Raw genomic sequence first — 24,525 nt, 5'->3', positions numbered from 1 at the left:
CTGGAGGAAGCGCAGGTGCTGAAATGTGTCGGGGATTGCGTAACTTTTAAGAGTATTCTGTCATTTGTTCACATAGGTGAGAGGAGCCCTGCCCATGCCCCACCCCTGTGTACAGCCCCTTTGTAAGTTAAGTGGGCATTTGCAGACTCGTGCTTAGGTGGTGTGTTAGCCTGTAGGCCCTGATTCTCTAAAGGCCCTGATTCTCTAAAGGCCCTGATTCGCCTAACTGCCAGGCGCATTGAGCGGAATTGTCAGTCATCTCCCAGGTGCTGTTTATAGAATTGTGTCTAGTGGCATGTAAGCACTCTTAGGTGCCAGTAGGCGTTGAAACCTTAGGCCTATTCTTATGTAGGCCAGGGTTTTCTTGGCTTAAATGAGTGCACCTAAGTTAGGCACCTATCAGCGCCTAAGTAAAACCACGCCTAAAATCCGTCCCAAATCCACCCTAGCCATGCCTACTTGCTGATAGGTGTCTCAGAGTAGATGCTTACCTCGAAGTGGTAGGCGTCTACCGAGTTAGGTGTGTACCAGTTAATTAAATTTTTAATTATTTTTTTAGTGGTGCTTTCAATTAACGGTGCTGATTAAGCCAATTAAAAAAATTTAGTTAGTCTCCTAGATCAGCTAGGCATACCGATCTAGGTGCCTAACTTCAGATGCCATTTATAGAATCTGGGCCATAGAACGTTCTAGTATGCTCAACAGTTGTACACTTAAGGGCAAATTCTATAAGAAGCATCCAAAAGTTAGGCGCCTACTTAGGCACTGTTCAGCGCGATTCAAGTACAATTGGTTGCTGTTTAGTGAATCACGCTGAGCGGCACCTATTTGGGCCTAGTTTGGAGGCACCCAATAAATAGGTCAACTCAAGGCACGACTAAAAGTTAGGCGCCCATGCGAGCGCTTAAGCACGCTTAAGAGCAGCGATTCTGTAACAAGGCGCCTAGCACGAAGCCACGCCTAACGTGCATAGCGCCAATTTTTTAAATTTTTAGAGGCGCCTTGTTACAGAATCGTGCTTTCTTGATTGGCGCCTATGTTTCAATCAATTCTGATTAAAAAGCCTAATTGAGCTTGTTGTTCAATTTAGATAGGCGCCTATCTAGTTGGGCGCCTCCGAAATAGGGGCCTAACTTTAGGCGCTGGTTACAGAATTTGGGCCTTAATGTTAGCGTCTGGCTTATTGGATTGCTCCCTTAGTACTGGTCCATATTTTATTCAGTTCTGGAATGCATATTATATTTGTCAGTCATGATTAACCCAGCCCACCCTTGCACGCATGTGCGCACACACACACACACACACACTTGCTGATGTTTTTGCATCCAGCGTTTAACCAATCGTGTGATCTCGCAGATTCCTGTGGTTGTTGAAGCTGCCTTTCCATAAATTTTCAGGCTGAGTCCGGAAATATTCTTGAAGAGGCCGGTGGTAGAAGGAAATCGCTGGAGGTTAGACTGCATACTTAAGCGAAAAGCTGTGAGTTCTGGGTTTTTTTTTTTAGTTCAAAAAATTTTATTGAGTTTGGTAAATTAAGTACAATAAATGTTAACAAGGCAAGAAACATGCGCGCTGCACCAATGCAACGTGAAGTTGAAGAAACGTTGCACCGATTTGGAATATAGTCCACAGCATAAAGCCTTGACTTTTAAGCAGCAGCGGAGCCATCATCCACAGCTAACCAACTGTAGAAGATGTCTCCTTTTGATATGAAATGTGGGTGTCAGGTCAAAAGCGCGCCGGGACAAAGGCGCGCGCAGACAATTGAGCGCAGCGTGGAGGTGCGCGCCGCAGAAAATTACTGTTTTTACGGCTCCGACGGGGGGGACGACGTGGGGGGGAACCCCCCCCCCACTTTACTTAATAGAGATCGTGCCGCGTTGTGGGGGCGTTGTGGGGGGTGTGGGGGGTTGTAACCCCCACATTTTACTGAAAACTTCACTTTTTCCCTGTTTTTAGGGAAAAAGTTAAGTTTACAGTAAAATGTGGAGGGTTACAACCCCCCACAACACCGGCGCGATCTCTATTAAGTAAACTGGGGGGGCTCCCCAACAAAACCCCCCGTCGGAGCCCCTAAAAACTGTAATTTTCTTCTGTGCGCGCCTCCATCTTGCGCTCAGTTGTCGGCGCGCGCCTTTGTCTTTCGCCGAGTTGTCTATGAACCGAAATGTATAATTCACTCTATAATGTACTTTCCAGTGCAAATGGGACACTGAAACAGCCCGGCATTGAATTTACAGGTTCACCACTGATGGCCTCCCACGGTCTGAATATCGGGCCCTGAAAGTTAACCAGTCACTAAAATTCTTTAAATGGCACCCAAGCATGCCTACATTGACAACCATGCAGAGCGGTGCCTACAATCAGCCACTAGGCGTCGTTTATAGAATCACGCCTAGTAGTGCCTAAGTAGACCAAGTATCACTAGGCATCGTAGAGGTAGGCACTGATACATTAGGCCAGGTTTTCACCAGCCTAATTTACTGGCACCTCTCTCAGACGCCCAGAGACGCTTAAGTCTACCATGCCTATTCTCCATCCCTGACCACGCCTAACTAATGGGCAGACTGGATGGACCGTTCAGGTCTTTATCTGCCGTCATTTACTATGTTACTTGGCAGAAACCCAAAGAGTAGCAACATTCCAGAGTTTAGATTGTGATGTCATAATGCCTCATTCCACCAATGCCTAAGAGCCAACCTCAGCAGTGATGTCACAATGGCTTGATTAGATGGCAACTTCAGCATTTGGAATTTAGGGCAATACCAGGTGGACTTTACAGTCTACGACCCAGAAATATCAAAGAAGAGGCAAGTTAATCTAATTATGTATTTGTAAAGGGTATAACTAATGGGCAGACTGGATGGACAGTTCAGGTCTTTATCTGCCGCCATTTACTACGTTACTATGTCTTTTTTTCACACCCTTCCCATATTGAGAATTTTCTTGTTGACAAATCTCCAGTACAAAATCAGGCTGAGCAGGGTTCTGTTATTTAGCATGCAGATGGGGACAGAGATAATTATGTCCTAATAGTATAATTCTGGGCCGCCTTCTTGGTTAATTATTTCTTATTAACTTGATGAATTTCGTAGCCTGAAGTGTCTTTCCTCTTGATGTGGACTTGATATATCTTGTTTCTGTTAATTTTTTTTAAACCTTCTTACATTTTTTTTTCTTTCTGTATTCAAATTAAAAAAGAAAACCCCCTCCAAATACTTACCCAGGAATATGACGATTCTGATATGATAGTTCACTTGTCTGGTGGTGGTGTTTGATTTCAAAGAAGTTCTGCTTGAGGAAATTGCCATGACAAGTCCCTGGAGCATTCTGAATGGCACAAAACACAGCTTCCTTCACCAGAACAATATTCCTGACTGCCTTTGGACCAATATTTTGCATATACAGTGGTACCTTGGATTACGAGCATAATCCGTTCCAGGAGCATGCTCGTAATCCATAATGCTCGTTTATCAAAGCGAGTTTCCCCATAGAAAATAATGGAAACTCGCTTTGATGCGTTCCCCCCCTCCCCCCCAGAGAACCGGCATTGCTCCCCCTCGAAGGCCCCCCCTTGCGATCAGGCCCCCCCCCTGCGATCCGGCACCCCCCCTGCCTCGAACTGGCACCCCCCCGCCACGCTCCGACCCCCCCGCCACGATTGGGCACCCCCCCGCCACGATCCGACCCCCCCCGACACGATTGGGCACCCCCCCCGACACGATCCGACATCCCCCCAACACAATTGGGCACCCCCCCGCCACTTCTTACCCTCATCTGGGCACTCTTGAAGATCTCAAGGCCTGCGAGTTCACGTTCAGATGAACGTGAACGTGCTCAGATGCTCAAGGCCCAGCAGACGAGTAGGCCGATCTTCAAGAGTGCCCAGATGAGGGTAAGAAGCGGCGGGGGGTGCCCAATTGTGTCGGGGGGATGTCGGATCGTGTCGGGGGGGGTGCCCAATCGTGTCGGGGGGGGGGGGTCGGATCGTGGCAGGGGGGGGGGCCGGATTGCGGGGGGGGAGGTGCTCGTAAATCGAGCCATGCTCGGTTTCCGAGGCACCGATTTTGCGAATGTTTTGCTCGTCTTGCAAAACACTCGCAAACTGGTGCACTCGTAAACCGAGGTACCACTGTATAACAATAACGCTTAGCCCTGGTGACTGCATTATTATGAGCTTATACACATTAGTCGGTCGCTGCGCTGTCAGGAGGTTCAGGTGGCCGTTTATGTGCATCAGGTGGCCGTTTGCATTTCTGTGATTCTTTCTAGTTTTTTGTGGTTTTTTTTTTTTAACCTGCAGGTATATGAATTAGGTGCCTTTTTGGACTTCTTGTGTAGGCACCCTGTTATTAGCCCTGTCTTGAGAGTGATTTTGTAAAGAGGTTTTGTTGTGTAAAGCCAGGCTTACGTTAGAGAGCTGCATTGGAATGGAGATTGCTGGAATCCCAGGGAACACACGGGCAGGACTTCTAGGTCCGCAGGAATCCCGCAGGGATGGGAGAAGTCACTGTGGAGCTCCTGCAGGAGGGTGCTCCTCCAAATCTCTGGCAGTGCCAAATGAGGCTTCGAATTTACTGAGAGAAACTACTGGAACACCTGAACGAGGCTTGGAATACACTGAGAAAAGGTGCTGTAGCTTTAGAATGAGATTTGGAATGCACTGAGAGAGAAGCTATTGGAGCACTGGCTTCACTGCTGCTTAGAAATCGAGGCTTTGCTCTTCGTTAGTTACAACAAACACATACTTGCTCTCTTGCTTTGTCAGAAATGTCAGTGCCAAGTCTAAAATGGTTTGAACCTGTAAGAATGGTTGAATCTGCTCGAAAAATACATTTCCCATCTCTTTTTTTCTGTGCAGTGTTAGTGCTGGAAACGCCTGCCAGTATAGGTGGGGGATGGATTACCGTATATACTCAAATATAAGTCGGTCCAAATATAAGTCGAGACCCCCATCTTTCCCTCCAAAAAGGGAGGCTTAATATTCAAGTGCCCTGCCCTGCCAGGCACTGCACACAGCCCTCCTCCCTCCCAGGTTCTCCACCTTGTCCCCCCTCCTTGCCCTGTCCATTGTACCTCCTCTGCCGCTGCAATCCCTGGTGGTCCAGAGGTGTAGCGGGCAGGAGCGAGCTTTTGCGCTACTCACCCGGTCGGTCGCTGCTGTAAGTTCCGGCTTCAGCGCTTTGGCACTGCTGCTCGGTGCTAAGCGGCTTTCTGAACGGCTCCCGTGAATCCTCGCTCCTGCTCAGAACCACTCAGCGGCTGAAGCTGGAACTTGCAGGAGCAACCGACCGGGTTAGCAGTGGGGCAGGAGCATGGAATGCTCCCTCCTGCCCGCTACACCTCTGGACCACCAGAGATTCCAGTGGCAGAAGAGGTACGATGAACAGGGCAGAGAGGGTGGACAGGGTGCACAGCCTGGCGGTGGCCTGCAATAAGTCTGGGAGGAGGGTGGGTAGGCGCTGGCCCGAATATAAACCGGGACCACCATTTCTGTGCCAATTTTTTGGTCTAAAAATCCCGGTTTATATTCGAGTATATACGGTAGATTCCATTGGAGGCGAGCGGGGATGGGTGAAATTTCTGTCCCTGTGCTGCTCTCTAGTTTATATTATTTTAAAAACCCCAAAACTTTTATATAATTGTGCAGCTGCATGTGCATATATAAGTAGACATTGAAAGTTGTCACATTCTTTTACCTGTATTATAAGTAGGACTTTTTTTGAATTTATTTGCTTTTCTAACTCATCTTTCCAAAAGAGCCCAGAACAGGTTACAAGTTTACATACATAATAAAAGTTAGCGATAAGATAGTTGGAGTAAGATCTTCCAATAAGGCAAATATATTTTGAGTAGCAATAAGATAGTTGATATAAGGGCTTTAAATGAAACATAGACATTCTTTGATAAATGATATATCAAGCACTAAATAAACCTGAAATGTGTTGCTTTTATGAAATAATAATAATAATAACTTTATTTTTATATACCGCAATACCACAAACAGTTCACAGCGGTTTACAGAGGAAGAGACTTATACAGACAGCGATAAGTGCCTCGGATTTCCAGATGAGATTGTTCTTTTAAAATTTCCCTATTTATCTAGAATTTTGAAAGTGTTGCTTTCTTTTTATTCTTTTTTTTGTGTAGCAACAAGGTGTGAAGATTTTTATTATGCTTTACAAAGAAGTCGAGCTTGCTCTTGGGATCAACAGCGAATACAGCAAGCGAACCCTTCTGCGCATCCATCCCAATATTAAGGTATTCGTAGTGAATTTGCATGGAAGCTTTGGGTTTTAGTGCTTTAGGGCTCTAGGGTTTTAAGACTTACCCCCCCCCCCTACGAAATCACACTAGCGGTTTTTAGCATGGGGAGTCGCGCTGCTCCCGACGCTTATAGGAACTCAATAAGTGTCGGGAGCAGCGCGGGCCATTCAGCTCTCTGCGCTAAAAGAAATGCTAGTGCGGTTTTGTAGGAGAGGGGGCTAATTTCTTTTTCAAGAACTACAAAATGTTGCTTTTTGTTCTCAAATATGTCCTCACTTCAAGGACCTGCTGGTATACAGTACGGCTTCTAGTTGATGAGCTTCAGAAGTCCATTCTAATGTAGCTACCAACAGACCTATAAAACATTGAACCGCTTGGTCATTTTGTTTGGGACACTAAACCATTAAGATTCACAGGGTAGATTTATCAAAAATACTCTAAATGCTCTTTAATGGCCAGTGTAGACATCCAGGATGTTACTCTGCTGCGCGACTCATCTTCTACCTACCTCGCTACGCTTATGTCACCCCTCCCCTTAAGTCACTTCACTGGCTCCCTATCGGCCATTGTGTACAATTCAAGACCTTACTGCTGACCTATAAGTATGTTCATTCTGCTGCCCCTCAATATCTCTCCTCTTTTCTCTCTCCTTATACACGTCCCAGAGAACTCCGTTCCTCAGATAAGCTGTTCTTAACTGTACCCTTTCCCTCCATTGCCAATTCCAGACTTTGTTCCTTTCATCTATGCCTGGAATAAATTACCCAAGTTTGTCCGCCAAGCCCCTTCCCTTCCCTTGTTTAAAAGCAGACTGAAAACCCGCCTTTTTTATATAGCCTTCAATCCATAATCCTACTCCCCACTGCCCAACTTAGCCAGCCGATTAACTGTTCCCTTTAACTGTATCTATGACATCCTGTTTGTCTGTCTTGCCTGTTTGGATTGTAAGCTCTTTCGAGCAGGGACTGTCTTCTTTGTGACTTTGTACAGCGCTGTGCGTCTGATAGCACTATAGAAATAATTCATAGTAGTAGTAGTAGTGTGAAGAGTTTCAGTCTTTGAGAAGCAGAGCACGTATTGTGATGTCATAATGCCTCATTCCACCAATAAGAGCCAACCTCATCAGTGATGTCACAATGGTTTCATTGTCCTGCATTCCCCTCTGCCCTCCAACCCAGCCAGCTGATTAACCATTTCCCTTAACTGTATCCATGACATCCTGTTTGCCTGTCTTGTCTGTTTAGATTGTAAGCTCTTTAAAGCAGGGACTGTTTTCTTACTCTTTGTGACTCTGTGCAGCGCTGCGTGCGTCTGGTAGCGCTATAGAAATAATTAAGAGCAGTAGTAGTAGCATTATGCTTTTATGGCACATCATGGGAGGTCTCCCACTCTGCATCTGAGAGACTCTACTGGGTGCCAGTCCCCTCACCAGCACCAAGGCAAGGGGGCTGCCTTTTGACTGCAGCATCCTCTGCCTGGCTAGATCAAGTGGTAGAAACCAAGAACTGAACCTAGGTCTTCTGCATAGCAGCACAATTTTAGAATCTGGTAAAGGAAAACACCAGGGCCCTGATACTATAAAAAGCGCCTGCCATTAGGGGCATAGATCGGCACTCCTAGCTAATCAACAATTTTTTAATTGGTTCAGTTGACACTGTTAATTGAACAGCACCATTAAAAAATATTTTTTGGTAATAAAAAATTAATTTTCAGGTAGGGGCCTAAATCAGTAGGCACCATGTAGGCATCTACACCGAGGCACTTAGGTTGTCCAGAAAAACCGTAAAAATTGAAGTTTTCCGCACAAATCTGTGCTTGATCAGAAAAAAATTTTTTTTTTAATTTTTTTAAAGCTCATCCCGGGGTCCTTCAAAACCACTGATTACATGTAGCAACGTTTTTCTTAAAATTTGCTATTATTTTTGCTTAATGGAGTAAATGTCTTAGTATTATAGCTATAACGTTTATGTTCCCACACTCAGCAATGATACATTGATAAAAAGACAATTATGCCAAGTCTGTTTTATTAAAAAAGAATGATAAATCAGTAAAGAAATAACACTACAGATTCTCCAAAATGCTTATTATAACAAGTGGGGTCGGATTCAGAACCCCATTAATACGGTGTTACAACCACAAAAGAATAAGAAAACATGTTTCTGTCATCAAATAATGATAAAAAGAGATTTTATGCAAAAAAATCTGTCAATCTTTTATTAAACGAACCTTCGATAGCTGCACTTTTATTGTGGGAAAATAACAGAAATTTAACTTACTTTGCGTGAGGCCTTGTTGCAAGGAGTTGGAACAGCATCGCAGGCTTTATCCTATCTCAAGAAGACATTGAATGCTTGAGTGTTTGGAACGCCATTGGTAGAGGACTACACCAAAATGTACGTGTTTAGCTATTAGTGAAGTATGTTAATTTCTGTTTTTTTCCACAATAGAGTGCAGATATTGAAGGTTCATTTAATAAAATACTGTAGTTAGAGGCGGAGTTTGGACGTGGCTTGAGTTCAGTGCCGATATTTTAGGGCAAGAAAACCCTGGCCTTCTATACCAGTGTCTATTATGAAGCTTACTGGCACCTAACTCAATTTAGGTGCCGCAAGGGGTGATTCTATAAACGACGCCCAACTTTGGATGTCATGCACTAGGTGCCATTTTCGTAGACGCCTACTGATTTATTGAATCGGGTCCCAGGTGCTTACTGCTCAGTGACTAAAGGCTTAATTTTTTGTTCTAGGTAATGAGGCATCCAGACCATGTCTCGTCATCTGTGTATCTGTGGGCTCATCATGAGAAACTTGTTATCATTGACCAGTCAGTGGCCTTCGTTGGTGGAATTGACTTGGCCTATGGAAGATGGGATGATGACGAACACAGGCTGACAGATGTCGGCAGTGTTAAACGAATCACAGCAACGCCATCCATGGCCGCCGTAAACACATCCGTAAGCCAGAATTGCACGTCTTATATTACTGTCCACTTCATATGTATGGGTGAAAGAAGCTTCAGTTGAATGTTGTAACTCCAATAATTCTACACATTTCTTATTTATGTATTGTTCGAAATCCCCAATGTGATCTAAAAAGGGGGAAAAGAACTGAACAATTTCATCAAAATATCAGCTTAGATGCGTGCTCACTCTTCTCCTGGCCATTTTAAATCATTTTGAATATCAGACCCAAGATCATACCCTTCTTCCCACAGGTCTTAGCTATAGCAAAGTCAGACTGCAGAGAACTGACCCTAAGAATGTGTAGAAACAGAGAATAGGATATTAGTAAGGCCCTCAAGGTCCATTCAGTCTGCCCGTCTCTATCCTGATACAGGTATTCAGTTTAGCGGAATTCTAATTTGCAGCATGTACTTGTTACATCAACTACCGTATTGCTTCTAAAAATAGGTCATCTCTAATAATGACCCACCCCATGTTTCACAAAGAAAACAGAGAAGGCGACCTGTGGTGCTCAATGTCTTTATTTTGGTCAAGACTCGACACCTACGTGTTTTGGCCATAACGCCTGCCTCAGGAGTCTGAGCCTCAAAGCAGAGTATTGTGTCGCAGTTCTTTTGTCCCTCATAACTGTAATCCTTAGAACAAAAATTCAATTTGTTAAGCAAAATAAACAAAGTAACCTATGAAAAAGTTTGTCCGATGTGTCAAGAAGTATATCGATTACTCCAAAATCCATGTTTCAGCATTGAAAAACCCTGTAAATTTCATCTTAAAGCCACATTTAGATTCCTCTAATAATGCATTAACTGCTCCCTCCCCATCTTCCCCGGAATTTGCAGTAACCAACATTGCTGTTCTTCATTCTCAAACCCCAGTGATGACTGGATTTCTCTTCTTACCTTTTCTCATGTTTCTGGCACTAGGCCAGTGGAAAAAAGAGATCTAATCATGGTTGGGTGGGGGGGGTAAGAGAGCAGTTATTGTCGGAGGGGGAAGGGGTGAAATGGTGGATATTGTGGGGAGGAAAGGTGGTGTACAGAAATGGTACCTCCATTAATAGCCATCCTAGACTTTAGAAAACCCATTGTTTGTAATAAATTCCCAGGCATTTATTACAAACAATACGGTAAAGCAGTAGAAAGAGGCAAGCGAGATGTGAAATAGTCAACCAAACAGTTGCTTTATTGTGCAAATCATAAAAAGTCACAAAATAATGTCCATCTTGGATGCAAGATCTCAATTGGGACAAGCTATGTGTTTCTAGTTTAAGGATTATCCCACCTCACAGATTCTTCATGAGATCTTGCATCCGAGATGGACATTATTTTGTGACTTTATGATTTGCACAATAAAGCAACTGTTTGGTTGACTATTTGACATCTCATTTGCCTCTTTCTACTGTTTTGCTGTGTTGTTGTTTTTTTTTTTGAGGCAAAATTTCTTTTTTCCCCTCTTGTATAAACAATACGGTAAGCAACAGGGGAGTTTGGCATTTTTTGAAATATAAAAATACTCAAGAAGAGGAGCACAAAATGGAATACTGGATGAAAATGAAAGAAGCCAAGAAAGAGATACGTCTGGCAAAAGCACAGGCAGAAGAGCAAATGGCTAGAAATATAAAAAAGGAAGACAAAAACGTTTTCTGGTGTATTAGTGAAAGAAGGAAGACGAAAAATGGAATTGTGAGACTGAAAGAAAGTATAAACTTCTATGTGGAGAGTGATGAGCAAAAAGCAAACATGCTAAACAAATACTTCTGCGTTCACAGAAGACAATCGTGGCAAAGGACTGCGATTGGCTGACAAAGTTGCATATGAGAATGGAGTGGATACCGTGCTGTTCACAGAAAAATGCTTTAAACTTTATGAATGTCAGAGGGACTTCCCCTGAGGTCATAGGGAAGGCCTCTGGCTCAGCCATGTGCAGCGTGCAGGACCTGCTGACCATAGCTTTGTTGAAGAGAAACAAGTGTGGTTTTAGTAAGGAGGAAAAAGGAGATGACCAAAACAAGGGGGGGGCCACAAACTCGGGACACAGAATGAAGGGAGGAAGAGAGGCATGTTGGGATATGGTCAACCAATACAAGGCCAAAAAATCCTGAGTCAGTTGTTACATGGCCAAACGTTACCAGCCAAGCGTGGTGCCCCCCCTGGAATGCCTTCCCAAGGGAGGTGATAGAGAGGAAAACAGTGACAGAATTTTAAAAAGCGTCGAATGAACACAGAGGATCTCATGGAGAGGGTGGTAGATGCCTGGAATGCCCTCCCAAGGGAAGTAGTGGAGAGGAAAACGGTGATGGAATTTAAAAAAGCATGGGATGAACATAAGAGGATCTCTAATTAGAATATGAATGGTATAAATTGAAGAACTAAGGCCAGTACCAGGCCGACTTGCACGATCTATGGCAATTCGGTTTAGGATGGGCTTGGAAGGGCTTCAATGGGAGCCCCAGCAATTTGGAACATGAGGACGATACTGGGCAGACTTTTGCAGTCCAGAAAAGAGCAACTAAAATGGTTAAGGGGCTGTAGGAGTTGCCATACAGTGAGAGATTAGAGAAACTGGGCCTCTTCTCCCTTAAAAAGAGGAGACTGAGAGGGGACATAATCAAAACATTCAAGATACTGAAGGGAATAGACTTAGTAGGTAAGGACAGGCTGTTCACCTTCTCCAGGGAAGGGAGAACGAGAGAGCACTCTCTAAAGTTAAAGGGGATAGATTCTGTACAAATGTAAGGAAGTTCTTCTTCACCCAGAGAGTTGTGGAAAACTGCAACGCTCTTTCGGAGGCTGTTATAGGGGAAAATACCCTCCAGGGATTCAAGTCAAGGTTGGACAAGTTCCTGCTGAACCAGAACGTACGCAGGTAGGGCTAGTCTCAGTTAGGGCACTGGTCTTTGACCTAAGGGCCGCCGTGGGAGCGGACTGCTGGGCACGATGGACCACTGGTCTGACCCAGCAGTCCCAGCGGCAATTCTTATGTTCTTATGTCAGAATCCTGCAAATGATGAGATGGTTTGGATAGGCTGGAGACGGCAGCTCCAGTAATTGGAACCTAAGGACAGTATCAGGTGGACTTCTAAGGTCTACGGCCCAGAAATAACAAAGAATAAAGACACTTATAATTACATGCATTACAATTTCATGGTTAAATTAAAGGCGGTTTTGTGTGGGGAGAATGAATTTTAAGAAAATGCTCAAACCCAATTATTTGCCAGTGCCTTTTAGAACTTTTTTGATAGCAATGTATGATTTAAAGTTTGATTGAATTTCTGAATTGATTGAATTTGTGCTCTATTCCTGTTTATAACAGGGACGGTTAATGATGATGTTTAGACATGTCGATGTTATATGTGGTAATCGCAGGGAAACAAGATTTTATGTATGATATGGAAACCGCATAGTTATATGCGGTATATAAATTTTTAAATAAATAAATACATGTTTACTAGGGGAAATGTGGCTGGCAGCAGGGCTACAGATGTTTGTTTAATTTTCAGCACACCCTCAGATGGAGGCTAATTTATCCCTTTCTCTGGCAGTCACAAGAATGCACAGCATTTGAAATGTAGTTATTGGTTATGGTACATAAGGGGGGGGAGAGTATGGTGCAGTGGTTAAAAGCTACAGCCTCAGAACATTGAGGTTGTGGGTAGAGAATGACACGGTGACAAAATCCATCACCATTCCCGTCCCCACAGATAACCGCGGGAAACCATCTTCATGTCGTTCTTTAAGGAGAGAGGGAAGAATCAGAGTATGAATGGCCACAACCACTGACCCGCAAGCTTTGCTTTGAAGAATGCTGGTTTAGAAGGACTGAGGTTGAGAATGACAGTCTCTGGTATCCAGAGCAGATATTGTGATGTCATAATGCCTCATTCCACCAGTGCCTAAGAGCCAATCACATCAGTGATGCCACAATGGCTTCATTATCCTTGGCTCACATAAGAATCAGAGTATGAATGGCCACAACCACTGACCCGCAAGCTTTGCTTTGAAGAATGCTGGTTTAGAAGGACAAAGGATGAAATAGACACTAGAAAATGACATGGGTTTATTTCCCACGGTTATCCGTGGGGACGGGAACGGTGATGAATTTTGTCACCGTGTCATTCTCTAGTTGTGTGTTCAAACCCACACTGCTCCTTGTGACCTGCAAGTCACTTAGGGGTCCTTTTATCAAGGTGCGGTAGGGGTTTAACGTGTGGAATACCGTGCATTAAACCGCCTGCCGCGCTAGTCTCTAACGCCTCCATTGACGAAGCGTTATTATTTTGGCTTGCTGCGGGGGTTAGCGCGTGATGAAATATCCAACGCGCTAACCCCCGTAGCGCACCTTGATAAAAGGAGCTCTTAATCTCCCCATTGCCCCCAGGTTAATTTGCGGAACCAGAACATTTGACCATATAACATCCTGGGTGAAGAAATCGCACTGACTACCTGTGCGATTACACATCACTTTCAAAGCGTTTACTTGATTTTAAAGTCATTTACCATGGGATTCCTTGGTATCTATCACAAGCTATGGCAATTTACCAACCGCTCAGAACTTTGCGATCTGAGGGTGCAATGCGATTGGCTTTGACAGATTTCTCAAAAATACACTATGAGAACACACAAGCATCTGCCATTTCTATCATGGGAGTAACGCTGTGGAACGAATTAACTAGACCGCTAAAAGCGTTATCGGATATTCACAAATTTTTAAAAAATCCTTCAAACCACATTATGTGCTCCTTTTACGAAGGTGCGCTAGAGTTTTTAGTGTGCGCTAGCCGAAAAACTACCGCCTGCTTAAAAGGAGGCAGTAGCGGCTAGTGCGCGGCATTTTAGCGCGTGCTGTTCCGCCCGTTAAGGCCCTAACGCACCTTTGTAAAAGGAGCCCTATGTTTAGAAGCATATCAATAAAATTGAAATGTTGAATGCTGGTTTTAAGATGAATTGTACTGTAAAGATTTATTTAAAATGCGATTATTCACCCAACATGTTTGCAAAAATCCTGTTTGTCATATTTTGTGCATGTTATTACTGTAATGCTAAAAAAATAAGTGCATAAGAATTCAATGAAAAGCAAAAATCATTTGTTCTTTAAAACCATAATGTAGATATATGTATTTAATTCATATACATATATCTATATTATGGTTTTAAAGAACAAATGATTTTTGCTTTTCATTGAATTTTTATGCACTTTTATTGGTTGTTGTGAATTCAATTTACATATAGTTTTTCCTCCTTTTGATTACTATAATGCTGCCTAGATATAGGCGGTTGCTAAATTTTTTAAATAAATAAAAATAGATCGTGAGCCCACCAGGACAGACAGGAAAAAATGCTTGAGTAACTGAATAAATTCATGTAAACCATTCTGAGCTCCCCTGGGAGAAGGATATAGAAAACTGAATAAATAGTGTGAAAAGCTTGAGTCTCTGATAACCAGAGCTGCTATTGTGACATCATAATGCCTCATCCCACCAATAAGAGCCAACCTCATCAGTGATGTCACAATGGCTTGATTGTCCTATACTTAGCTCACTTTACCACATTTTGATTTCTAGAATGATGGAGTGGTTAAAGCCACAGCCTCAGCACCATGAGGTTGTGGGTTCAAACCCAAGCTGCTCCTTATGACCCTGGGTAAGTCACTTAATCCCCTTATTGCCCCAGGTACATTAGAGAAATTGTGAGCCCGCCGGGACAGACAGGGAAAAATGCTTGAGTACCTTAATAAATTCATATAAACCATTCTGAGCTCCCCTGGGAGAACAGTATAGAACATTGAATAAATAAATGAAGGGTTAAATATGAAACCTTGAGGCATCAATGCATGGCAATCAGTGGTGTTTCTGTGTCTCCAGTTTGTAACAGAGTCCAGTGAAGCTCTAAATGACAAGGGAGCATCTGAGAAACTTAGCAACTCAGCTGGCAGAATCTCCGTTGAAGATGTGCTGGATGCAGCAAGGCTAAGAGGCATCGGAAGATCCCGGAGGTTTGCTAGATTCAGCCTCTATAAGCAGCTGTATAAGCACAGCATGCATCATGCAGACAGTGTGAGCAGCATAGACAGTAATTCACGTACGTATGTCATTTCTAGCATAGCTTTGAAAAAAATAGCGTGAACACTGGAATGTTTCTATAGCAACAAGATTCAGCAAACAATAGCGTGAACAATGGAATGTCTCTGCAGCAACTAGATCCTGCAAACAATGGATGTTTCTACGGCAACAGCCGGGATAGTTTTATAACAAGGTGCCGGTTCATAGACAACGGCGCGAAAGACAAAGGCGCGCCCAGACAATTGAGCGCAGCGCGGAGGCGTGCACCGCTCAAACTTACTGTTTTTAGGGGCTCCGACGGGGGGTTTTGTTGGGGAACCCCCCACTTTACTTAATAGACATCGCGCCGGCGTTATGGGGGGTTTGGGGGGTTGTAACCCTCCACATTTTACTGTAAACTTAACTTTTTCCCTAAAAACAGGGAAAAAGTGAAGTTTTCAGTAAAATGTGGGGGATTACAACCCCCCACAACGCGGCGCGATGTCTATTAAGTAAAGTGGGGGGGGGTTCCCCAACAAAACTCCCCGTCGGAGCCCTAAAAACAGTAAGTTTGAGCGGCGCGCACCTCCGCGCTGCACTCAATTGTCTGGGCGCGCCTTTGTCCCGGCGCGCTTTTGACCTGACACCCAAGGTGCCTATTTCATAGGCACCCATATGCCTTTTTAAAATTACAGCTAACAATTAGAGCAACGTTTTGCAAAAAAGTGTCAAAAACAAATAACATCCATGCAAAGTGCTAATATTAATAGATCATATTCAAGTTTTTAAAAAAGACCTCATTTGTCTATAATTGGCTATGAATGGCAACGATTAGACTTAAAATTTGTCTTTCATTGGTCCCAAACTTCCAGTTGCAACAGTGTCCATGGTTTAGCCGGTTTTTTATTTACCAAGGGGTAGATTCTACAAAGGGCATCAAAAATATGGGTTCTTGCATGCAAAATTGCCATTATAGAAAGGAGTGGCCTAGTGGTTAGAGCTACAGCCTCAGCACCCTGAGGTTGTGGGTTCAAATCCCACGCTGCTCCTTGTGACCCTGGGCAAGTCGCTCAGTCCTCCATTGCCCCGGGTACGTTAGATAGATTGTGAGCCCATCGGGACAGATAAGGAAAAATGCTTGAGTACCAGATTATAAACCACTTAGATAAACTAGATTGATTATTCTATAAGGGCAGCACAATAAGTGCTCCAGCGTGTAATTGCAAGGGGGTATACTTGGGGGAGGAGAGGCACAACACGGGCCAACTATGGTTGTGTCACCAAGCAATGCATACAACTCACAGAATACTATAAGTTAACGCACGTTGCATGGCATGCCAGCTTACGCCAGCCATTGACTTTGTGTATGAGTTCTTGACTAAGGTTTGTTGCGCCGATGTTGCTTTCAGTTATCATTCTGTAAGGGCTTAGGCGCTTTTTCAAGGCAAGGTACAGAATAAAAACATATAGCATCGAATTCTATATATGGGGGCCTAAAAAAATTGGCGCTGAAAAGAATGCCCACACCTGACCTAGGTGCTTCGCCTGTATGCACACACATTGGTAAAAGATGTATGGTGAAGGCTTTTCCATTAGGCACTGTTCTATCAGAAGTCATTTCTATGCAAAGGGGCCCCTCAAGTGGGGTTACCTGAAGTCTGGATTTCCCCGGATGGCTTTTCAAAACCCGACACTTTGTCCCGGCACTTAGTTTTATGGAACTTACAGACATTTTGTACAATTTTTATACATGAATGATTAGGAAATTACACTTACTGCCCAGGAACAAAAATCACATTACATTTAGTGCCAATTAAATGCTTTTCAGCTTCAATAATTAAGTCATTGGAACCCATTAACTCTTTATTTTGGGCGCCCAAATTTGGGCAATCTTGATAGAATCCAGGGAGTGTGCTTTCAACTAAGGCAAATACTTTGATTGACGCTTGTTTGTGGACTTCACATGGAGACGTTCCAAAGTGTTATGCGCCTTCTTTGAGGACACGATTACATAGGTAGGATCTTGCAGGCTTTGTTATTAGGATGGGACAAATGAGGATGAAAGCTGCACTATTTAACCATAAAAGTACATAACAATTGGCATTTGTGGGTACCATTTCATCTGTGCAGTCAATTTTATCTTGTTGTACACAGACAAGAAGTCTTATTGAATACTTAGTGTTCTGGTTTGGTTATTTGTATCTTAGACCTTCAGAAAAGAGGCACAAAACAGGCATATTTGCAACATTTTTTTTAAATAGGTGCCCAGGCATAAAGTTTCCCCAATTTGACAGAAATGAAATGCCTTTATCTAGCGACTAAAAGAAAAGAGAGAATCAAAACCCCTTAGTACCTATAACTCACGTTCGGCTACTACTGAAAAAAAGCCATGATCGAAATCCAAAATCCCTTCCCTCCCCTTAGAGAAATCATTCACTAAAATGCAGAGGCTTTTCTACTGTGGATGGGAATTTTAAATGTGCTGAAACCATTATTCCAATAAATGATTAGAGCTATAGAGTTTAGTATTCAACTGGGACAGCCATCAGCGTAAATGAAATTCAAGCACAGATATTTAACTTAATGAGATACTTACATCTGAATAGGGAGCAGCACTGAATATATGGATTGGAGGGTTTTTGAATCACTAAGAAAATACCTTGATAACAGTGGAATATCTCCACTCTCTGGATAATTGCTTTGTCCCTCCTCCTAATCCAGCCCATTTTTATACACAGAGCATCAACTCCCTAATAAAAAAAATGTTTCTTCAGCCTTCACATGCTGAGGAAAGCGAGAACCTGTTTCCATCAAAAACACTTTGCCGTCCTTGTCCAATCCACCATCCTTTCCAGACTGGACTACTGCAACTCTATCTATCTAATCCTAACAAAGAAAAACCTTCAAAGACTCCAGCGGATTCAGAATGCTGCTGCTAAGCTTATCTTCGCAAAAAGCAAATTCGACCACGTCTCACCGCTTTTGTCCAAGCTCCACTGGCTTCCGATAATCTCCAGAGTCCACTTCAAATGTGCTTGCCTTACCTTCAAGATCCTACACGGCATCCTCCCCCCCCCCCCCCCCGTTATTCCTCTTTCTTGGAATTCCTCTTACCCCAGTTCCACCAGATCCACCCAAAAACTGAAACTCTCCTTTCCCTCTCTAAAAGGCGTCTCCCTTGTAGGAAAACTAGGTTCCTCCCTCCCTTTCAGAATCACTGAGCTCTGGAACAACCTTACCTCCCCTCTTAGGAATCTGAGCTCCCTCCAACTCTTCCGTAAACATCTGAAAACCTGGTTATTCTCAAAAATGTAACTCTTCCTCCCTCTCTGATTATTCGAGTCCTCTAAATTTCCTCTTCATCCTTCCCTCCTCTGGAGTTCCTTTCTACCCTAACTCCTGTTAACCGTGTTGAGCTTAGCGAATGTAGAGATGATGCGGTATACAAACCTAAGGTTTAGTTGAGTTTAGTTTAGCATTGGTTGGGTTATCAGACGTCCTGATTTCCCCGAACACGTCCTCCTTTCGAGGACATGTACGGGGATCTGGATGGCTTTTCAAAACCTGCCACTTTGTCCGGGTTCTGAAAAGCTTCTGGCAACGCACGACGTTGAGACGGCATTTGCGCATACTAGAAAATATTCTTCTTCGCAAGCCTGGAAGACGAGAGGGAGTCATTGTCATTGCACACTGGCGACATCTGGTGGCCAGATTCAGGATCCATGATTGCCGGACGCAAGGGAAGCTGATGTAATGAGAGTGGATGGGGCAGAAACGCGATGGGAGCACTTGGGGGTATGTCACACAGAGCATACTTGTGGTTTATGATGTTCTTAGGAGCCCTAAAGGAGCAGATTAACTGCTATCTGAAAAATAAATAGCCTCTATATTGAGCCAAGTAAAATTACAGCTGTAGGGCACTGTTATGATCAAACATCCACAGCCTGGACAGCTAAAACAAATGCTTTAAAAAATACGGAAAGAATCTGAGTGACCACAAACAGTTTATGAATGTGCTTTTCAACCCTTTCTAGTAGGTCGGTCCATTTGAAATGTAGATTTTCAGTACACTGCTGAGATTCATAGCTCTGGTAAGCTATTGTGAGAACAGTGCCTTCGGTTTAATCCTGTTTCCCAACTGAAAGATATCCCTAAATACCTTAATGAAAGGAGCAATTGCTTTTCTTTTTCTTTTTAAAAAAATCTTTATTCATTTTCAAAACTAATACAAAGTGCCAAGAATTGTACAGACGTTAATAATCAACGTAAGCACTTAAATTCCATCAATAACAATGCAGAAGAAAAATATCCCTCCCCTCCCATCCAACAATTTAATCAAGAAATAAACCAAAAAGATTCCCCCCCCCCAACCTGCCCCATCCTGGATATGTATAGAAATAAATAAAATAAAAAACAGCTATGCTGAAGTAACAAAGGATGTCAACGGGCCCCAAACCAAATTTTAAAAAATTGCTATGCCCCAACATATCAGCATTCATCTTTTCATATTTGTAATCTAAACATAAACTGGCCCACCAAAACGGAAAGTTGAGGAGGTCACAATTTTTCCAATTGCGGGTTATCATTTGCATAGCGATCCCTGTCATAATTAAGAAAAGCTTGCCCTTGTAGCGATCCATGGGAGTCTTAATATGCAGCAATGTTCCACATATAATTGCCTCGTATGTCAAAGGGATTGTCCAATCCATCATCCTCTCCAAACTAGATTACTGCAACGCCATCTACTTAAATCTATCAAAAAAAAAGTATTCTAAGACTCCAGCTAATCCAGAATACTGCAGCCAAACTGATCTTCTCAAAACGCAAATCTAACCATGCCTCCCCACTCCTTGCCAAACTTCACTGGCTCCCAATAATCTCCAGAATCCATTTCAAATGTTCCTGCCTGGCTTTCAAGATCATTCACGGAATCCTCCCTCCTCTTATCCCACTGTCTTTCAACTCCTCCAGTCCCGACTCCTCCAGAACTGCCCAAAGGCATAAACTAGCCTTCCCCTCGCCACGCGGCATCCACTATACAGGCAAACTGGGAAAATCCCTTCTCTTCAAAATCACAGGTCTTTGGAACGACCTCACCACCCCGTTGCGGAACCTGAGCTCCCTTCAGTTATTCCGCAAACAACTGAAAACCTGGCTTTTCAGCAAATTGTAACTCTATCCTTCCCCCCTTTCTCTCCCCCCTTCTACACATAAGTTCATGTAATCCTTTTTCTTCTTCTCTACCCACTATTTTTAAGTTCTTGTAAACCGTGTCGAGCTCCATACTCATGGAGATGATGCGGTATATAAACTTAAGGATTAGATTAGATTGTTGATTCCAGTATGAGGTTAATTGTCCCCATATTGACTTCCAGAAGTTGAGTATCAAGGAACAATAGAACAGATGATCCAGTATCCCAATGTCTAAATGATAGTGCCAGCATCTATTAGATTTAGAACTATCTAACTTGTGTAACCTAACAGGGGTTCAAAAAGATCTATTTAACAGAAAAAAACCATGTTTGTCTCATAGATGCTGACGCTGTACATTTCATCCTCCAAGTCCAAATTCGTGGCCATTGAGATGCAGAAGTATACTGCTTTATCTCAATGCTCCAAATGTCCAATTGCTTTTCTGTCGGTTTGTTGTGAAGATAACTCCCCAATAGAGGTTAAAATTATTCTTAATAAATATTTGTTAACAGGTTGATTGCAAAAGACTCTAAACGAGCCGTGTTTCGGCTGCCAGGCCTGCATTAGGAGTCTTGTGAGTTCATACAGCAGTATAGAAAGTACAGAATATATAGTACCTATTAAGAACACCAGGCTGATTATATTAACGGCCGAAACACAAAGCATGTCGACTCTTTTGCAATAAACCTGTTTACACCATAGACTGCTTTGATTGTTTCGCCTCCTCCACTTTTTGACTTCGTCTTGTTGAACTCTGAATTATAACACCTTTACAGAAGCTCGTGCATTGTTAACACCATTACAGAAGCTCGTGTAAACCGCTCTGAATTGACACCCCAGTCATTAGTAGTGGTATAGAAGCTTTCAGTACATATAAACTCTTCTTCTGTTGCTCTCAGTCCTGCCCAAATCACACCTCTTACTATATATTTGCGTTTATGTACAAAGTTAATCATTACACCCTGCTTTCTAAAATTGGGTTTTCAAACGTTTTGCAATTTTCATGTTTAAATGCTGATACTTAACGTTTGTAAATTGTGACTAGGGCTTCTAAAATAAGAGCCTATAATCCCAAATACTTTCAGGATTTTCTAATCTCACAACCTTCTTTTATTTTCTACATATGCCACAGACCAAGGGTCTGTTCGCAGTTTACAGACAGGCGTCGGGGAGCTCCTGGGTGAAACCAGGTTCTGGCACGGCAAAGACTACTGCAACTTTGTCTTCAAGGACTGGGTTCAACTGGACAAGCCTTTTGATGGTAAGGGCACTGGTAGAGATTTCTGACATGCTAGCCTCCAAAGAAATCTATTAAATTGATATTTAGAAAGTCCAAATAATTTTGTAAAGTTCTGAAGGTTTTTTATAGATTTAGAAGCAAAATTCTGGGTGCATGGAGGCGTGCGTAAGAGTGGAGAAACTTGGCATTTGTGTTTGTTAATTGAACTACACACTATTTTAAGGTAACACATAAGTGCCTTAAAGGGGAAGACATGTGCAGGCATAAGTGTAGACATTGCAAATTTATTCAGGTTGATATATGCCAAATCTTATGGAGATTGGTCACATTTTGAGAGAGTTCTGCAGAAGACAAGTTTTGTATAGGGTTTTGGGGTTTTTTTTTTATAAAACATGTGTAGAATACTACAATAATCCAGTATGAATGTTTCTTAAAATTAATTTGCCCATATATTTGCCAACCATAAAACTGGGTTTTCAAAACTGAAAGCACCTAAAGTTTTCATGTACCCATATAACTCTGTGTACTCTATACAATATGGTCCCGATTCTACATATGGTGCCTAAAACATAGGCACTGAAGTACGTGCCACATAGCAAAGGTCAATCTTAAGTTAGGCTTGGTTTATAGATCATGCCTAGTGACGCCTAAGCTAAACTTAGGCATCTGAATCTTAGGAGCCACCCTATTTATACCAGGGTTTTCTTGGCATAAATACCAGCACTTAGGCACTGGTAGGCATCTAACACAAGTCCAAAACAAGTGCCTACATGAAAAACATACCTACAATACACCCAACCATGCTGACTTTCTGGTAGGCGCATTGGATTAGGTTCCTACCAATCTAGATGACTACCATCCAATTAATTTTAATTTAGGTTAATTATGAGATGCTAATTGCTTGTTATTGGCTCCGATTAAGCTTTTGAAATACAGTGGTACCTTGGATTACGAGCATAATCCGTTCCAGGAGCATGCTCGTAATCCAAAATGCTCGTTTATCAAAGCGAGTTTCCCCATAGGAAATAATGGAAACTGGCTTTGATACATTCCCCCCCCCCCCCCCACGAGAACCGGCATTGCTCCCCCTGAAGGCCACCCCTGCAATCTGGCACCCTCCCCCCTGCGATCCGACACCCCCCCTCCAACGCTATTGGGCACCCCCCGCCGCTTCTTACCGTTATCTGGGCCTGGGCACCAGCATCGGCATGTCCTGTGTGTTGGTGACGGTGCCTGAAGATCTGCCTCCTCTTCTTGCTGGGCCTTAAGCATCTGTGCATGCTCAAGGCCTGCGAGTTCACGTCGGAGAGAACGTGAACTCGCAGGCCTTGAGCATGCGCAGATGCTCAAGGCCTAACAAGAAGAGGAGGCAGATCTTCAGGCACCGGCACCAACCCACAGGACATGCCAGTGCCGGTGCCCAGGCCCAGAAGACGGTAAGAAGCGGCGGGGGCGGGGGGTGCCGGATCGCGGGGAGGAGGGTGCCGGATCACGGGGAGGGGGGGGCGCTCGTAAATCGAGCCACGCTCGGTTTCCGAGGCGCCGATTTTGCAAATGTTTTGCTCGTCTTGCAAAACACTCGCAAACCGGTGCACTCATAAACCGAAGTAACACTGTAATTAAGTTATTCACTTCGATTGGCTAGGCACCTAAATTTAGGCACCTTTCATTACATTACATTACATTTCCATCAAATATCTTTCATTTCTTCAAAATATATTTCCAAAATACCCATTACATCTCTCAATACCCTCCCCCCTAATTCCTACCCCCTTCCCTTTTCCCTATTGACCTCTCCCCCCCTCCTCCCCAAAATTTAGTTTATAACATTTTATTGAAAGAATCATACTAAACCCCCCAAACCCAATGAAAGTTGACAAAAATAAAGAATAATAAAAGTAAAGAACTGGCGCCTTTTATAAAATCTGGGCCTATATGCATAAGTGAAGCCCTCCCTTTGTCCTGCCTATACTGTGCCCATGTGTATGCCCTGCTTGCAAATATATGCTCTATAAGTTAAGCGGGAATCTGTAGAATAGCATTTAGGCAAAATGTATGCGCGTATGTGCATGTACTGTATAAATGCCATTCTAAACATTCATGTACCTAACGCCTCGAGGTTATAGAATTGTCGTTTACATACTTAACCTTCTAGCAGGGTTTCTCCAAACTGCCCTGTGGACCCCACTGCCAGTCAGGTTTTCAGGATAATGCCTAATGAATATGTTTGAGATATATTTGCATACAGTGGAGACAGATCCATCTCGTTAATATTAATTGCAGATATCCTGAAGATCTAAGTGGCCATAGGGTCTCCAGGACAGCAATGGGGGAGCCCTGGAAGCCTTTTGGTCACAGCGGTATGCAGGTTGAATCCTAACCATGTTAACTTGGCTGCTCAGATTTCATTGACAGGTATACCACCCCAAGAATGCCCTGGCACGACATCGCCTCGGTTGTGCATGGAAAGGCGGCTCGTGACGCCTCACGACACTTCATCCAGCGCTGGAACTTTACAAAGGTAGTACAAAGTCAACGTGAGGCTGGCTTAGCCTTCACACTGTAATTTTTAGTCTAGAAAAGACCAAAAAATACTGAGGCTATTATTTAACCGACCAGTCTGATTTCATTTAAAAAAAAAATACATTAGATTACTGTTTCCTAATCTTTGCAAGCCCCAAAATTATGATGACTTTTTGTGAGTAATTAATTTCAGTAGTGAAAGGAAGCAAAGGTTGAGTGAATAACTGAATCGTCTGCTCAGAAGCAGAAACTACTTGTGTTCATTTTTACTTTAAAAACTTGACCTGATTTTTTTTTTCTTTT

At 43.2% G+C, this 24,525-nt stretch overlaps 1 protein-coding gene across 5 annotated transcripts in view; it reads left to right on the top strand.

The window, feature by feature from the left end:
• The window catches only part of PLD1 (phospholipase D1), a 241,689-nt gene that overhangs the window by 151,873 nt on the left and 65,291 nt on the right, over nucleotides 1-24,525 (top strand). For all 5 annotated transcript variants that reach the window (XM_033958771.1, XM_033958772.1, XM_033958770.1 and 2 more), the window contains 6 exons: nucleotides 1,398-1,479; nucleotides 6,151-6,261; nucleotides 9,014-9,220; nucleotides 15,090-15,306; nucleotides 21,592-21,720; nucleotides 24,102-24,220. In XM_033958771.1, the coding sequence (XP_033814662.1) occupies nucleotides 1,398-1,479; nucleotides 6,151-6,261; nucleotides 9,014-9,220; nucleotides 15,090-15,306; nucleotides 21,592-21,720; nucleotides 24,102-24,220 (865 nt within the window). The remainder of the gene's footprint in view (nucleotides 1-1,397; nucleotides 1,480-6,150; nucleotides 6,262-9,013; nucleotides 9,221-15,089; nucleotides 15,307-21,591; nucleotides 21,721-24,101; nucleotides 24,221-24,525) is intronic.

Source organism: Geotrypetes seraphini, chromosome 9 (assembly GCF_902459505.1).
Source record: "Geotrypetes seraphini chromosome 9, aGeoSer1.1, whole genome shotgun sequence".
Classification (NCBI taxonomy): domain Eukaryota; kingdom Metazoa; phylum Chordata; class Amphibia; order Gymnophiona; family Dermophiidae; genus Geotrypetes; species Geotrypetes seraphini.
The sequence above is the reverse complement of the archived record's forward strand: the minus strand, read 5'-3'. Positions and strand labels throughout refer to the sequence as shown.